General features: G+C 39.4%; 1 protein-coding gene across 3 annotated transcripts in view; it reads right to left on the bottom strand.

Annotated features, from left to right (window-relative positions):
• Nucleotides 1-18,082, bottom strand: part of atxn10 (ataxin 10) — a 219,435-nt gene that overhangs the window by 42,079 nt on the left and 159,274 nt on the right. Inside the window, exon 10 of one of the 3 annotated variants that reach the window (XM_063059673.1) lies at nucleotides 8,204-8,445. The exons of 1 other annotated variant lie outside the window; for it this stretch is intronic. In XM_063059673.1, coding sequence (XP_062915743.1) covers nucleotides 8,204-8,445 — 242 coding nt within the window. Of the gene's footprint in view, nucleotides 1-8,203; nucleotides 8,446-10,654; nucleotides 10,889-18,082 lie in introns of those variants that run through there. One more of the 3 variants, XM_063059675.1, reaches the window with a different exon arrangement.

Below are 18,082 nucleotides of genomic sequence, written 5' to 3'. Positions count from 1 at the left end.
GATCTATCCATAAATGCCTCAGATACTTCACTATCATAAGTAAGAGATGTGATTCCCTAAATGTTTTCGCAGCAGGGTGCCAAAAGATCCATGTTATTGCCTTTGAAACCAATGGGAAAAACATGGCTGAAGAAATGAACATATCCTGATTTGGTGCTGACTAATGTATACACTTTCATAACCAATGTACTTTGCTGAACAGGATCTGTATTCCAACCAATAGGATTAGGTTCAGGAAAGACAAAGTCATAAAAAAAAAGACTGAAATAAAGAATTTTGGTATATCACACCTTATAGTGACTGCAGGATATCCAATACCTTTCATAACCAATTACATGTGAAGCACATATATAAAAGAAGCCTAAGTCATCTGAACTACCTATGAATTATGATTTACTAGTTAATCTCTTACTGTGATAATTTCTGAACGTGTATTGATAAAATATCTGGAGCATATTCTAATTTTCAAACATATTCATCGACTTTTCTACACCCCATTTCCAGGTAGATTGAGCCTTAATTTATTGCCTCATCTGCTGCTTGTGCCTTAATGTTCTGAGCATTTCATTTCACATTGTCTTAATGGGATTTTCAACCCACTTAAGCTTGACAGAATTTCATCACTGCATTTCCCACCCAAGTTATCAACATAAGACCAATGTTTCCTCTAACTTGTAATGACCAGTGTGCGCAAAAATCTTGTGCTGTGCAACTCTTTGCCCAGTGACAGCAACATGTGCACACGGAATAATTTCTTCAGTAACAACAGTCTAAACAGGCTGTTCTAAAATCTACAGACAAATCATCACAAACTCCATGTTGTCAACACTGTCTGCATCAGAAATCGGAAAAGGAAAAGTGATTTTGTAAGATTGTGAAATATTCTTAACACATCAATGAGGTAGAGGGTGACAACCTTTCGTGCGCAGTTTAAGTTCCTTTGTGCATTAGTAGAAGATGTCTGCACATGCACACGCACACACCTTAGAAGGAACATTACACAAGAGGAAATAGACTCACTTACAGAGAGAATTTCCAGCAAGTTCGCCAGACATCTATACAAAATAGCAAATCAGTTCTCCAAACACTGATTTGCTGCTCCACTGTGAAGACTCTTCGAGGGATGCCTCCCCTGAAGAAGTTTAAATTTTCTCTTTGAAGGAAGTTCAGTGAGACCCTCTTTCACTGCTCCCCTTCTGTGATATCCACTGTCCTCTGACTCTTTGCAGATTCTTTCCTCTCCAGCTCTTTATCTTTCCTACCCACCTGGATTCATCTATAACTTTCTAGCTATCCTCCTTCTCCTTCCCCCAGCTTTTTATTCTAGCATCTTCCCCCGTCCTTTCTAGTCCTAAAGAAGTGCCCCAGCCCGAAACATTATCTCTTTATTCACTTCCACAGATGCTGCCTGACATGCCGAGTTCTTCCAGCACTTTGTGTCTGTTGCTGTGGATTTCCAGCATCTGCAGAGTTTCCTGTGTTTATATTTACTTATTACTGGAAACAGTAATTCAGAAAGAGCTGATTGATAACTGCCCTGGTCCTTTATGATCTTCTTGCAGAAACTGTTGGAAGGAGGTCAGGGTATAGAAGGTGGTCCTCTTTTCAAGAAACCAGTTCCATTAACAGCAGAAGTGGATTAAAAATGGTATTTAGACATAGTATGAAAACTTGGTGTTTTTGATTGGGACTTCCTCTCTGTAGTCAGAAGGCACGGCACTGCTGCAACATTTGGACTAGCTGTTAGTGATAAATGTTGACTTATTCTTTCAAATTTGCTCTGACTTAGACTATAAGACATAGGAGCAGAAATCCAGCCCATCGAGTCTGCTCCACCTTTCCATCATGGCTGATTTATTATCCCTCTCAATCCCATTCTCCTGCCTTCTCCCTGTAACTTTTGAAATTTTTTATTCTATATATATCACATATATATAGGTAGGGTGCCTAAGACTTTTGCACAGTACTGTATTTGTCAACCTGAGCACACAGTGAGTTTGTAAATCTGGCGGGAGCAAAGGATCACACATCAAATTTGCTGGCAAACGCAGCAGGCCAGGCAGCATCTCCAGGAAGAGGTACAGTCAACGTTTCGGGCTGACCAAGGGGCTCGGCCCGAAACGTCGACTGTACCTCTTCCTGGAGATGCTGCCTGGACTGCTGCGTTCACCAGCAAATTTGATGTGTGTTGCTTGAATTTCCAGCATCTGCAGAATTCCCCGTGTTTATGGGAGCAAAGGATGTTGCTTCTGGTCAAGATGGCGCCTGCATACAACGCTCCTTCGGTCAACATCTTCTGGATAGATCATGAAACCATATATTTCACTTCTTTTATGTTTCTTACATTTGTTTTTCATCTTGGATGTGGTTCTGTTGGAGCCTATGGTTTGCTGCTGGGTGATCGTTTGGGTGCTTCAGCGCTCTGCAGTTTCCGAGAGGATTCCAGAAGGCAGAGGCAGTGTGCACAAACCGCATGCTGAGTGGGTTGCAAGATCCATTTCACCAATTAAACTTCCAATGTGTGCTGATTAAAATAACGAGGGCGGTGAATGTGGAAGTTTGGATATCGTTTGGGTGCTTCAGCGCTCTGCAGTCTCCGAGAGGATTCCGGGAGACAAACACAGCGTGCTGGAACCTCATGGTGCGAAGACTGCGGGATGGGGCTCGAGCTGATGTTTGACTCCATTTCGCCAATTGAAGCTTCCAATGTGCACCAATTAAAACAACAAGTGACATAAATCAGCCTTGGGTACATTTAGCATTGCAACATCCAGGTGAATGTGGAAGGTGAGCACCAGCTGCCTGCCTTTTGATCACTGGGAATCGCTTTGCCACCAAAGAGGGGAGAGGCTGCCGCTGTGCCCGGAGAAAGTTACCCGAGTTTTTCTGTATTTTGGCTATGGACTTAGACTACAGTACTTTTTAAAAATCAGTTTTATAGTTTTTTTTTAATATTCTGTGTTTTTCGCCCAATTTTTTTCATTTGTTTTTGTGCAAGGGAGGGGGATTTGTGGGTTCAAGGTGCCTGTTCCATTTTCTTTGTTTTTTTGTGCAGGTGGAGGGGTATGGGGTTGATGAGCCAGTTCTGCTTGTGTTTGTTTTTTTGTACCAGGGAGGGGGGTGGGATTTGGAGGCTGATGATTGTGCTGCTGTTTTCTTTCTTGGTTTCATGGGCTACCCGGAGAAGAAGAATTTCAGAGTTGCATACTTTGTAATAAATGAACCTCTGAATCTGTTTTTGCAGATGGCAAGGGTGGAGCACCGTGGGAGAGGGGTGGGACGAGTGGCAGCGAGGGACTGCTGGGGCAGGGAGTGGTGCGGCACAGACACACCCAGCCCTGAGACACCAAGCAGGATCATTTAATTCCAAACAACAGGTTAATTGATCATTGAAGAATATCTATCTGGTGTTTTTTGCTCCCTGCCCTCACCCTTCCCCTATTCCAAACCATAATTACCCTCTCCCTGCCCCCTTCCCACTCTCAGTCCACAACAGAGACCCATATCCGAATCAGGTTTATCATCTCCATATGTTATGAAATTTTTTTTGTGGCAGCAGTACAGTTCACTTGGTAAAATTTCTACAACACCATGCAAAAGTATTGGTCACCCTTGCTATACACATGTGCAAGACTTTTGCACAGTCCTGTATGTAAACACCATCACTGAAGTGGGAAAGCCAAGTGAACCAAAATAATCTGAGAACATGATCAGCCAGGACATTCATTTGAGCTCGAGTTAACATTTTATGTCTACACAACAACTGGTTTTATACTGGTAAAGTTAACCTGACATTCCAACTGAATGTAGCAAATGAAATTCAGTGCCAATTTCTACCTCCCATGACTCAGGAAAGTTTTGAAAGGCAAAGATTTGAAATATTAAGATGATAACATGTGGTCAAGTGAGAGGAAGGAATTATACCAATTCCTCCAAGGAATTGCCAGGAGATGAGCCGACTGATTCAAAGTCTAACCACACTGGCTGTTCTGTGGACAGCAGTCTGAACACACAGCTTTAGACTGAGTCAGAAGAAATCCATACCATGCACACCACTGTAAAACATTAAAAGAAATACACACTGAGAGTTGCAACATAAATCAGCCTTGGCGTGTATTTAGCATTGCTGGGCGAATTGGCACAATTACTGTGAGAACCTCAAACTTTGCTGATATTGACAACATCTGAATAAAAAGAAAATGACAGAATTTTAAACAGCAGGAATCCCTACAATGCAAACACAACAATGAGAAGGAATAAAACACCAACCAAATGCTTGACTTCAGTAGACTTAATTCCTTCACAAAAGAGACCACTTGAAAAACCGCACTGGCCTGTTGTATTCAAAAGCAGCCACCACTGTGATTGCTGTGGAATGGAATTAAGTATCAGACAATGATGAGCCATTTCAAGACTGACAAACCATGCCTTTTCAACAACTACATAGATGTAGCATCCACAGCCAGTTAATGTTTGGTGCATACTTCATTACAAATCATTGGACAGAAAAGACTGATGTAATGAACTTTGACACCAGTATCTTCAATATATCTGTTAATAGTAGCTGATGGGATTCAAAATCAAAATGCAAAATTATATTCATAAGATATCTTGCAGATGCTAGAAATCTTGAGCAACACACACAAGATGCTGGAGGAATTCAGCAGCTCAGGCAGCATCTATGGAGGGAATAAACAGTCGATGTTTCGGGCCAAAACCCTTCATCAGGACTCCTCGGCCCAAAACATCAACTGGATCTTCCCCTCTATAGATGCTGCTTGACCTACTGAGTTCCTCCAGCATTTAAAGTGTGCTGCAAGATTATATTTAGTTCATTTTTTCTAATTCAGGAATTTTATTTACTGGTAAGTTAAAATAGTATCTGCCTGCATGTTTTCTCAATGGCTCTGCAAAGCTCCAGTTATCCAAAAATGACGTGATAATGTAAGGAGCTACATAATATTTTTCCAGACATCTATTCCAGGGACCAACATGGCCTCTGTTTCCTCCAAACTAATGCCTTGCCTATCACTGAATGTTATTGTCTATAGCATCCATGCTAGCTCAGGATATGCTAGATTAGCTTTCCCTTCTTACACTCTTACTCCGCAATCCACCCCACCCCCGCACCATATAAATTTGGGTTTAAATGAATGTCTGTGTCTCAAGGTGGGAGCAAATTAATGCTTAAAGCTTTATGCTATTATGCTATATATTCAGTTCAAATAACAGAAGCAGCAATAACATTTGGGACAATGAAATATTTTTGGAGTTAACACAACCCATGAATGTGACTGAATTTTTTTTGCCTTCTTGCTGTATTACAAAGATCTTGTTGTTTGAATAGCGCATTCATTAGATTGTTGGCATAAGAGTTTGAGGAAGCTATTAATGGCGAGGTAAAATAATCAAATGCAAATTAGTTCACCAACGCACATTTCAGCAACCTGACAATTCATCTCCCCTGTACAGAAACCTTAGATCTAATGTGCATTGGATCAGATCTCTCTGATAAGCACAAATTGAACTATTATCAGGTGCAGAATTGTATCTTACCCAGATGGGGCCTCGTTCACATTCCAAGTCATCTTTCTTTTAAGATACCTGTCACAAATTACCTTTCTAAGCTACTTCCTTCCCTAAACCACTTAACTCCTGTCCATTTTTAGCCCTACTATTGAATGATCCCTGTCTTGATTTGCACCTCATTCTAATCTTCTCCATTCCGTAAAAAATTTTCCCCTCCAGATGAACCTTGGCATCATCGTTTCTGTTTTTACACTTAGCTCATTGACATCTCCAATTTCATCGAGACATATCCTCAAGACTTCAGCTATCTCTCATCATTTAAGGATAGCTCTCCAGACACTTCAGCTTCACCATCTCCCTGTGCAATTTCTGCTTGACACAAAACTTCGCGGTCACCTCCTGTCACTGACCTGAATCCAAATGACTTCTACCTATTGTTTCCTTCTCTGTGGATAACCTTGATACTTTAAATTTACTTCTTCTTCTCTGATTCAAGATTGCTTCAATGTGCTTTGTTCTTCTTGGAACAAAAAGATATTTGTTGTTTGAACTAATAGTACACGAGCTTTAACTCAGCATGGTAAATGAACAACTAGGATATTCACTGATAGATCTAACTTAACCACCTCAAGCTGGAACATGATGCCCTCTCCTGGCTGGAAACTGTCTACCACTCCATGATCAAAACACATGCCTTAAACCTCTGAGTGCCTCTAATTAACCGCTTCTTGCTTCAAATCACGCAAATAACAAAAACAAATGGAGGAAGCATAGCAAAAGGTGTGGGGAAATATCTTGCTCGTGAATAAATCTCTTTTTTGGATGATAACAAAGCGAACAAAAGTTAGCTTTTAACAATTTAACTAGCCTGCTTCTTGAAATTGGCGTAAAGCTTCCTAAACATTAAAAACTGACATCTTGTATTGGTTTTTAGTCTCTGATTGCAATTTTTAGGTATAATGAAAGAGGTATATGCTCTTCTGATTTCAAATGGACATTAAGAAACCCATACTTCTGTTCTTAAATAGCCACTTAAATGGTGCATGGACTTTTAATTGCATATTTTGATAAGATTCTGAAGAAGCAATAGCTTAAATTGACCCTAATTTAATACTTCCTCAATGTGGGTGACTTAAAGTTGCCCCTGGGATTGCCTGTCACCTGAATCAGCATGCATAACTACTGAGCTGCAGTAAAGTCACAGCTGATTATTCCATTATGCTAAAATTAAATGATTTATCTTCAGCCCTATCTAATTATCTTTTACTTTCCTTAAGAGAAAGTATCATCCTCCTGTCCATAAGATACTTGGAAATACTATTTGCTGTTGAGAGTAGTTTATGGAATCACCTGCAGTTAATTTATGAGGAATAAAATGTTTTGTTGGAGTCGTAGAGTAATTTAGCATTCAGGAGCTAATACTAATTAATGAGTGTGCATGGATCACTGAATTGTTTCTGAATTGTGGCCTTTCATCCTTCCTGGATGAAAACATCAGTACTTAAAAGAAAAATAAAGACTGATTGGACTTTCAAATGTTGTAGGTATGCCAGTTCTGGATAGAAATGGGTTGTTTAATGGAGTGTTCTACTGATCAGTGACCCTCAGTTGGTGAAACTGTCCTTGCGTGATGATATACAAGTTGACACAATGGTTTTGTCCTTGTGTGATGATATACAAGTTGACACAATGGTTTTGATGTTGATTTGCATGAAGCTTCAGAGTGAAATTGTAACAAAGAAACTCAGTAGTTGAGAGCGCGAGAAAGATAGTTATTTCTTGAACTTAGACTAGATACTTTTTGAGAAGCAAGCAAATAAGGGTGAATAAGCTGTGTAACATGCATTTTCTCCTCATTGGCTAGGAATAGTTTAAACTTGCCATTGCTATTGGAATGTACAGGAAATTGACCTCGCTGAAGAATATATTTGACAAGCTAACTGATATTGTTCCATTTAATAAATATCTGATCATGAATATAGGTACAACCAAAAATGCTTCATTATCACCAGGAATGATACATTGTGTAGCAGGAGGACCAGACAGGAGCAAGGATATTTGTAAAATATAGAAATACTTATTTTTGATGGATCACCTCACTTTGACATTGTTGTAGCCTCTGACCCAATCTCTTAAGCGAAGGATACCCCTACACGCAAATCAGTGACAGGAAAACGTTAAGTGCAGTGAGAACTTTAAGAAGAAAATGCTCTTTGAACAACTTTTGATCTGGCTTTCCAATTGTAGGACCTACATGTTGCGGGAGTTGCTTTCTGCCAGCAGCAACCTTCATTTTATGTTCCTTTGAAGATGAAATATCTACCATTATCCTAGATCCTTTATTATCTGACATCAAAATTCTCAGCCTGATTTCCTTTCTTGCTCAAGACCAAAATAGACAGTCCCCTTCTATCTTATTTTCTTTTTTCAAAGTAACATTTATCTGTTCAAGTTAACCGTTGCCTTTTTAAATATCCCTCTCTTTGTTCTATTCATTCTTTAATTGTGTGGCTATGTACTGCTTCAGGTGCGTCAGATTCTTATGAAAACATGCACTTGACAGCAAAAGTTGAAAATCCCATTGTCTTCTATCAAAATTGCTTCACAATGGCTGTCAGTGAGCTGGATGCAACCAGGAAAACGATGGCTGGTTTAGGTAAAAGGGCATATTTACACTGCGAAGATGCTGAGATACGGCCGCTCACACCTGATGTCATCATGAGTGCCCAAATTATTTTCATATTTAAAGGTCCTGATGCAGGGTCTCAGATTGAAGAGTTGACTGCTTATTTCCATAGATACTGCCTGACTTGCTGAGTTCCTCCAGCATTTTGTGTGTTGATCTGGATTTCCAGCATCTGCAGGATCTCTTATGTTTATTATTTTAGTGTTTGCTAAGGTCAGCAACGGGGTCATCTGAAAATAGGAAAATGACATATTGATGACAACTGATCATACTGGAAAGACTCCAATTAAAGACAGACACAAGAAACTTCAGATGCTGGAATGTAGTGCAACATACAATATTCTGAAGGAAATCGGCAGGTTAGGCAGCATCAATGGAGGGAAACAGACTGCTGAGTTCCTCCAGCACCTTGTGAGTTGCTTCAATTAAACAGACTATTTCTGTGCAATATATAAAATCACAAAATTGCAACAAAAATTTCAGTCTCTGATAAATAAATAAAAATAATGTACCAGAAATTAGGTAGTAAAATTGGAACATGTTGTATTGCATTTAGAAAGCAGTACTGACATTTTATCCCACCTTTGGCAATATGCATGAAGATAATCTTATTTTCTGGCAGGCCTTGCAGTTGGAGCTTAGGGGATGGGGAGGGGAAGTGAGAAAATGTATGGAATGGATAAGGAAAACAGAACCTGAAGCTTCAGACTTGCTTCTGCAATGTCTGCCCTTCAGCAAGTTTGTAAGGTCAAATGTCCTCTAACATGCCCTGCCAATGAAAGAAAAAAAAACCCTGCCTTTGAGGTATATCCAAGATCTCCACAGTTTTGAAGAGTCATGCACAAGGTTGTCATTGGGTGCCACTGGGAACTGGGAAAAAAATAAACTCTATCATCCTCAACCACAGTTCTTTCGTGACTTCGTAAGACATAGGACAGAAGCAAGTACTTCTGCCGTACAGTGATCATGATTGCCAGCAAGAAAACCAACAACTGTTTAAAGGGATAAATCAGCAAAGTGATATAAAATTTGAATTGTTTAGACAAAACAAATGAAATTGAATTTTGACCTTTGGGAAAAAGTTTCCACTAATGCCAGTATTTTAAAGAAATCTTAGCCAGAAACACACACACACACACACACACACACACTTTCATTCATAAGCAATCACTATGTTGAGCCTCATTCTCTGTTGTTCCCAAAGTTTGCACTTGGCTATTCAAGGGACTTGGCAAAAAGCACTTATGCAATCTATGGTCATTTGGTTGCTGTATTGTACTCTGTATTATATATTCTGATAGGTAATTGCTAATTTGCTTTCCAGAATAAATAAGTCTCATGAAATATTATTATTAGAAGTCAATGAAGTCAACTTTCGCAGAACACTTTGAACTTTGAAGTGGATGGGCTACAGAAGCAGAAGACCATGAACATACATTCAGTGGCCACCTTATTACACACAGGAGATGGTCACTGAGTGTATTTACAGTGCAACAATCTTTTGAAGCATTGCCTGGGCAACTGGCTGGCATTATTCTGTGGAATGCTTGACACTGAGCACTCTGGAAACAACCATGCTTTCATTTCTCTGCGACCAAAAGAGAATATTCTGCAGCACGTCTCACCCCAGTGACTTCCAGGCACCTGCCCAAAAAGTTTAGATTTCAGGTCAACCCTCCTCTGGCTTTTATCCTCAGCCCCCATCCAAATCCCCAGGCCCCCAACGCCACCTTTCTTTTCATCTTTGAGCCCAGCCCTAGAAATGAATTTGCTGTACTGTGTAATGGATCCATTGGGTGTTGCAAATGCCAGCCGGTGACTGAAACGGCCATTGGCATGCTGGTCAATGATCCTTTAATGCACTTTAAAAGGTGCAGATCTATTTCCAGGCCAGCATTTCCTGAATAATAAGAGAAGTTACAATCTTGATTCTATAGCTGTACTATTCACAGTTATTGAGATAGTTATTATATTCATCTTTACATAACAGTATCATCAATTTTGAGGGGTAGTCCAACTTGTAAACATTTTTGGTACACACCTTTCAATATAAAGGGCTATTATTCGCATTCAAATTGCCATAACAGACCATGATGCAACCAGTCAGGATATTTTCTACAGTACATCAGTAGAAGTTTGTTACAGTGTTCAGTGACATGCACATCTTCATAAATTTCTAAGTAAGCAGAGGCGTCAGCAGTTCTTCCTTCAGAATCAAGTTTAATATCATTGGCATATGTTGTGAAATTTGCTGTTCTGTGGCAGCAGTACATTGCAATGCATAACAATAAAAAACTATAAATTACAATAAGAAATATATATAAAAATAAATTAAATAGGTAGTGCAAAATAAAAGCAAAAAAAAACAAAGAACAAAACTAAGGTAGTGTACATAGATCCATTGTCCATTCAGAAATCCGACAGCAGATGTGAAGAAGCAGTTGCTGAAACATTGGGTGTGTGCATTCAGGCTCCTGTATCTCCTCCTTGATGATAGCAATGGGTGATGGGGGTCCTTACTGATGCTTGCCACCTTGTTGAGGCATCGTCTTTTGAAGGTGTACAATGGAGTTGGCTGACTTTACAACTTTCTGTAGCTTTTTCCAATCATCTGGAGTGACCCCTCCATACCAGATGGTGATGTAACGAGTTAGAATGCTCTTCATGGTACATCTGTCGAAATTTGCAAAAGTCTTTGAGAAACACCAAGTCTCCTCAAACTCCCTTTCTCTTTCTGAAGTCAGTGATTTGACCAGCAACAGAGGTGTTGGCAAATTTGTATATGGCATTGGAGCTGTGTTCAGCCAGACAGATAACGAATGACAAGAACCTTCCCAAGTACCCTAAACTGCTACCTAGTTTCTTCTTTGTGAACACATTGTAGCTTTAGGATATTGGTAAGCTCTTCAGTGTGTTTCACAATAATACTTGGCATTATTATATTAAAAAAATCTGTTGCACAACCCTCATGCAGCCAACATATATATGAGGCAGTCTGTGCTGGAGCTGGAGGCCTGTCTGTGTATGTGAGTAGATGAGAGGGTGGAAAAGGGGCTTTGTTTGCTGTTGTTTGGTTTTGTTGTTATGTTGTTGCTGCTTGTGTTGTTCTGTTGAACATTGTGGGTGTGCTATGTTGGTGCTGAAATATGTGTTGACAGTTGCAGGCTGCCCCAAGCATATCCTTATGCTTTGATTGCTATGGCAAACGATGCATTTCACTGTTTGTTTCAATGTACATTGCAATAAATAAATATGAATCTGAATCTGTAGTCATCCAGTGTGTCTGCCACAGGTAGCCAAAAACCCATCTTAACTTGCACTAGCATCAACAGTAAGAGATTTTTAGGGTGAGCCTAGATCCATTTGGGTTTGGCTTAAGACTCTCCACCATATCATCTAGATTCCCCCAAAGATCATAAAAGACAAGAATAACTTTGTATCAGTTTCTCCAGGTTGTAAAATTATACCCCAGGAGAAAAATTGTTAGAAATGCCAAGGTGAGGATGTTGAGTCTTACCAATATAGGGAATGCTAAAACACAGGAGTACCGAGTTGATTTTCAGTGAAGTAAATGGCCAGTTCCAAACGTTGTTAGAAGCTGCTCCATGGTTAAAATAACTTGTACGTTTGTGTTTGGTTTATGGAGACACATAAGTAAACACGGTTGTTACTTGCTCAATGAGAAGGGTGAGAGAAATGAAGGTAAATGCAGCTGAAAGCTGCCAGAAGAGATTAAACCAGTTCCCCTCTAAAAAATCCAAGAATGAAAATAACTAAACATATAACTAAAAGTAACTAAATACATGAGGGAAGACCTAACATACTGACAATCCAGACAAACATCTGAATTGAGGAAATGAGGTTTCTGCCCCAATCAGAGTACCAGTGGGCAAAGTCATTAACAACACAAGAGTCACTTTCAATTTCATCCCCCCAGAACTCATTGACACACTCTCTCTCTCTGTGGGTCAGTCTCACTTTCTGAATATTTCCAACTCTTTGTTTTTGTTTTCCAGTTTTCCAGCATGCAGTACTTCATTTTTATATCAATACTGATAAAATAGGGCATATTTTCCTAAGAAATACCAGTAATTCTATATTCAACTGATCTTCCAATGAAGAGCTGAAAATCCCAAACTTCTTGACAGGAATCTACCAGCGACTTGTTAATTATGGTGTGGAAGGAGCAGCCAACCCTGAGCAATACCCTTGCACCCAAGTAGGGAATCTGTCTGCAGAATTTGCATTGGCTGCATAATTAGAATCGCTACTCAATTTATTTTAATTGCTGTGAGGGATTCTTTCAAACTAATTGAGTTTAATTACATATTGTTTATTGGTTGAGGGTTTTTTAAATACCATTCCAAAGCATTCGAATACTTTGACATTTGGCTTAGCAGGTGAGCATAGCTTAGCCAATAGTCAATGATTTTTCTTCATTTCTCTGCGATGGGCTTGTTTTAGACCTGACAAGATACTACTTATGTCCAGAAAGCCCTAATTTGCTGACTTAATTGAGGACATTATCACTAAGATCAGCTAAAGATAAGTGCACACTTAACAGGCAGGTGAGTGGCAAATGCCGGTGCTGAGCTGCCAATAAATGTTGCTATTATATTATCCCCAATCATTCCCCTCCCTCCAGCATAAGCTCCCCTCTTCCCCTTCTCACCTCCCTGTGGGGCCCTTCTCCCCTTTCTCTCATAGCCTACATTCCTCTCATATCAGGTTCCTCCTTCTTCAGTCTTTTCCCTTTTCCAGCTATCATTTCCCAGCTTCTCACTTCATCACCTTACCTGGTTTCACCTATTACCTTCCAACTTGTTCTCTTTTCCTTCCCCCCCGCCCCCCACCCTCCACCTTCTTGTTCTGGCTTCTTCCCCTTTCCTTTTGGTCTCAGCCCAAAACGTTATTCCTCTCCATAGATGCTGCCTGACCTGCAGAGACCCTAAAGCATTTGTGTCTGGCTAAATTCTTATCCTTACTTCCCTACTGTTCATAATTTCCACTAATCCTCCATTTGTGCTCTTTTTGTTCTGGTCTCCTGATTATCATTAAAATTTAAAGGCTTCATCATTTGTGAACATAGCTTTAGCTCTCAAGTCCCTAAACTCAAGAATTCCTTTCCTGCTCATTACTCCTTTAATACTCCTTTAATATTCACTTCCTTTACCAAGCTTTTGGCTATCTGGCCTAATTTGGCATTTAGGTCAGCAGCAAATTTGATTTGGAATACTGTTGTGAAGGACTTTAAGATGCTTTGCAATGCTAAAGATATTTGTTCATTTAAATATTTTTTCTCATTCTGCCACAGGAGATCAACACATTTCACCTTTTTCCTTCACTGTCTTTCCAGGTGAAGTAGCAATTCATTTGGATTTCTTTCAATTAAGTGCACTGCATTTGGTATTCGCAACATGACCTGCCCCACCCCATGTCAGAGAAACTAAAGATTGGGCAGTGCTGCCGAAGGGTCTCGGCCAAAACATCAACTGTTCTCTTTTCATAGATGCTGCCTACCTTGCTTGAGTTCCTTCAGCATTTTGCATGTGTTGTTTGGGTTTCCAGCATCCGCAGGTTTTCTCTTGTTTGTGAAAGATTGGGCAACTGTTTTGTGGAACCTCAGTGTTCAGTTTGCAGCAGTAATCCTGAGCTCCCTGTTGCCTGCCACTTTAGTTCCCAATCCATTCCAGCCCTTCTCTGTGGCCAACTGCATTATTACAATGAGGTCCACTGCAAGCTTGGGGAACACCGTTTCACCTTCTGTTTAAGCATGTTGCAGGATTTCTGACTCAATACTAAGTTCCTCTACTTTAGATAAATAGCCCTTTTTCTGTCCATTTCAGGGTGGGCCATTCTTGACCATTTGCATTTTGGTTCAGATTTATTTTCTCCCACTGTTAGTTTAGCTTGGCCTGCTAAGCATATCCAACAGCCTTGCTATTAACAACACATAAAAGACACAAATAAACAGTTGGATCCTAACTAACATCAACTCATTTGGATTCACCAGGTCAGAAATATTCTCTCAGTTTTATCCATCCACCCATCTGTTCCTTGCTACTAAAAATTAAATTGTTTCCTCTTTTCCAGTTCTAAAGAAGGTCCTGGAGCTGGATCTCTCGCTGTAGATGCTGCCTGACCTGACAAGCTTTTCCAGCTGATTCTATTTTGATTTATATGGTGTGGAAATCTAAGGGACCAGTCAACATTTTGAATTACTGTATGCATAAACCAAAAAAGCAAGACATAGTCTTCTTACATTTTTTATGGTTCTAATATTGGTACCTTGAGATCTCTCTCTTGATCAGCAATCACATATTTAACATGTAAAGAGCAATATGGAAACAGAAATCCAGTCTTCTCCATCCTGTTTTGCAAATTAGCTTTTTCCAACAGTGCTATACAGAGAACAGAAGCATTAGATAATAGATTCCTCTTCCTCTGCATTATAACCCATTATTAAAAAGCAATGGCATGTAGGCTGAAAATAAGCGCTGAGCTAGCCCAGAACTAAATACCAAGCTTGGTTAGTCATGACAGTAGCACAATAGTGTATGAAATCAAAGTAGCACAGTTGCAAGGCTGACCACTGAGGTAACTAGGTCACCATTGCAGTTGGACCATGACAAAAGACAAGGAAACTATAATAGTATGTGTGTGCCTTTATAGTGAGATGAGTCTGGGTTGGTTAAATGTTCTCCTGTGCTTGCAATAGAAACAACTGCATGCCAGTTTTGTTTTTTTCTATAATTTTTGTGTAATAAAATAAAATGTGGCTCGAATTTTGGACCGGACAAAGTTGACCCACTTGCCTCAAACAACGTGGTAATTCAAAATATGCCGAAGCATTACAACATAAAAATTAAAATACAAGATTTGAAAAACACCTATTTTCATAACCTTAAGACATTCTGCATGTTACATTTAAGAGTAGAATTTTTTGCTCAATACAAAGTATTTAGTATTTTACTTTGAGGCATGTTCACCTAAACAAGTCTTCATTCTCAAAGAAGCTGAGAGAAGTTTCAGATTGAAAAGGCCTGAGGCAACGTAATGCAGAAATTACTGGTATGCAAGTTAAGGTAGGGCCTGTTCCAACAAATTTTTGTCCACTATTATATTAAAAATGTGCATGTCTGTACTGAAAAGTCTTAGGTATTTTCAACAAAATATATTTTATGAGGCTACTATCTTTTATTGATCTTCAGAACAAAGGTTCAATTTCAGACCTTTCTCATATCGCATTGCAGTTTGAAACACGCAAAACATTCTTCAACTTGAACTATAGAATGTTTTGTAAAAGTGCATCAATATTACTATAAAGAACAAAAAAAAAACCAAAATCTTCTAGGATGACTTCACTGAAGTTGACAGAACTCTGTTTCATTAGATTCCAACTGCATATTCATCATTGTCATTTAAACAGGTATATCAATTTGAACAGGGGCAGTATACCAGCAGTCATGCATGGGATGAAGTGATTCATGGTGTAAAACTTCTTTTGAAACATTTCAGGGGTCATGTAGCATGACGACCTAGGACAGACCATCTTCGGGCACCTGATCTTCCCATGAAATGAATTACAAACCTCCATTCATTAATATCTCCCCCCCCACATCACCTTCCGCCTTCCCACGAACCACCATCCTGATTTCATTTCTCATTTTTCAAGTATACCAGTTGCACTCCTACCCACAATCTCCCCAACTTGCAAATGCGGTGACTGGCTCCAAAGCTTCTACAGCACACCATCATACTTTATCACCCAACCTTCCACCTAGGTTCTGATACTCCAACCCCACCTAGTACCCATTCTCTAGCTTAGATACAGATCTCTCCCAACTAACTACATGGTCTGTGCTTCAACACCCACCACTAATCACAACACAAACCAACAAGAACAGAGGCTTGGAACTGAGTACTGGGTTGATCAGTTGCACCAGACTTTGGGTACAACTGAATTGCCAAAATTGTCACTGGTGTTTAACACATGCAATATCCACAATCTTTTTTGAGGAAATACTTTAGTTACATACTTTTATTAAATGTGTATTAAGCTACCTCAGTGTTTCATTCAGAACTACATTAAGTACTGTCTTTTCGTTACAACATAAATGTATTTTATTTGAATATATTTTTTTCTCACAACCAATTAACATGCTGATAAGCAAAACTGATAATGTGTACCTCTTATCTGTGTAAAGTAAGGTAGAATGCAGGTCAATTGTTCCAATAAGATTCACATGAATGTATAATTATAAAAATACACTGAACACTTTGATCTAGCATGCATGGAAATGCAAAGACCTTCATATAATATTAAAAATCTACAAAAAAGTATAAAAGATCTAAAACTTTCAGCAGGTGTCCCCTCAGCCTCCAATGCTTCAGAGAAAACAATTCAAGTTTGGTCAATTTGTTGCTACAGGTAATGCTCTTTAATCCAGGCAGCACCCTGGTAAACCTCTTCTGCCCCCTTCCCATTCCCTCCAGTAATGGAACTAGGAGAATTGTACACAATAAGTGTTGCCTAACTGAAGTTATATACAACTGCTACATGACTTCCTGACTCTTATAGTTAATACCCTGAACTACAAAGGCAAGCATGCCATATTCCTTCTTTGCCACCCTAACAACATGTGTTGGGAGTTTCAGGGAGCTATGGACGGAACCCAAGATTCCGCTGTACATGCATGCTTTTAAGGATCCTGTCATTTACACTATACCGTAGCACAATATGGACTGTCGCATAAACAACAGAAGTCCCAGCACAGATACGACTGGTCCCAGACCTCCAGTTAGAATAATATACTTCCACACTACCGCCTTCTATAGCAAAGCTAACTTTGAATTCAGTCTACCAAGTTACAAGGCCTTTTAATCATCTAGATCAGTCCAATGAGATATTTTTTGAATTTCAAGAAATTCAGCAGCACCCTACTGTCCCATAAACGAGTCAGCTTGATACAAGATAATACTACTGAGGTTAGTCTTTCAACTGTTATGAGCAATAACATACTATGCTCTTTGTTTTTACACAAGGTAAACCCCTCAGAGTAACCTCAAATAACATCTTTTAGGGCGTCCTTTTAGAACAGTGGAGGAACTTATTTAGCCAGAGAGTGGTGAATCTGTGGAATTCTTTGCCACAGGCAGCTGTGGAGGCCAAGTCTTTATGTATATTTAAGGAAGAGGATAGATTCTTGATTGGTCAAGGTATAAAGGGATATGGGGAGAAGACAGGAGATTGGGGCTAAAAGGAAAATTGGATCAGCCACAATGAAATGGCGAAGCAGACTCGATGGGCCTAATTCTGCTCTTATATCTTATGGTCTTTCAGTGTAAATGCACATTCACTAAACAGATTTATACTGATATTAGTAAAGTCCGACAAATGCTTCAAAGCAATTTGTTGGGAGAGTAATAGCAGCAAACACATCAAAATGCTCTAGTAGAAGCTGGATTGTACAGTGGGAACTTTTCCTATGTTGCTATTAGCAAACGAGGTGCTCAATAAATGTAAGGGCAAATAATTGGCACTGAGACCAGAGATAGTTTACCTGCAATATCACACAATGGGCTTTATCTGGCTAGTGTGATTCGATTTATTAATACAGCCACCAATTTGAAAGTGACATTGTAATCAAGGAGATTCATATTTTAAAATAGCACACAGGCAAGGGCAGCTCCAGATAGTGATCCAACAAGTGTAACCAAATTCTCATTTTAAAAAATGTCAAGAAAATAACATGAATTCAAAAGGAAAAGATTTAAAATACTCTTGTGGTGCAAAATTCTAATAATGTTCTTTTTTCCCCCATCCAAAACAGGGATGTTTTGACACTTATGGGTCAAGACACAGCA

The sequence above is a fragment of the Mobula hypostoma genome, chromosome 9 (assembly GCF_963921235.1).
Source record: "Mobula hypostoma chromosome 9, sMobHyp1.1, whole genome shotgun sequence".
NCBI lineage: Eukaryota > Metazoa > Chordata > Chondrichthyes > Myliobatiformes > Myliobatidae > Mobula > Mobula hypostoma.
Note: the sequence above shows the minus strand (reverse complement) of the source record. Positions and strands in the feature narration are given on the sequence as shown.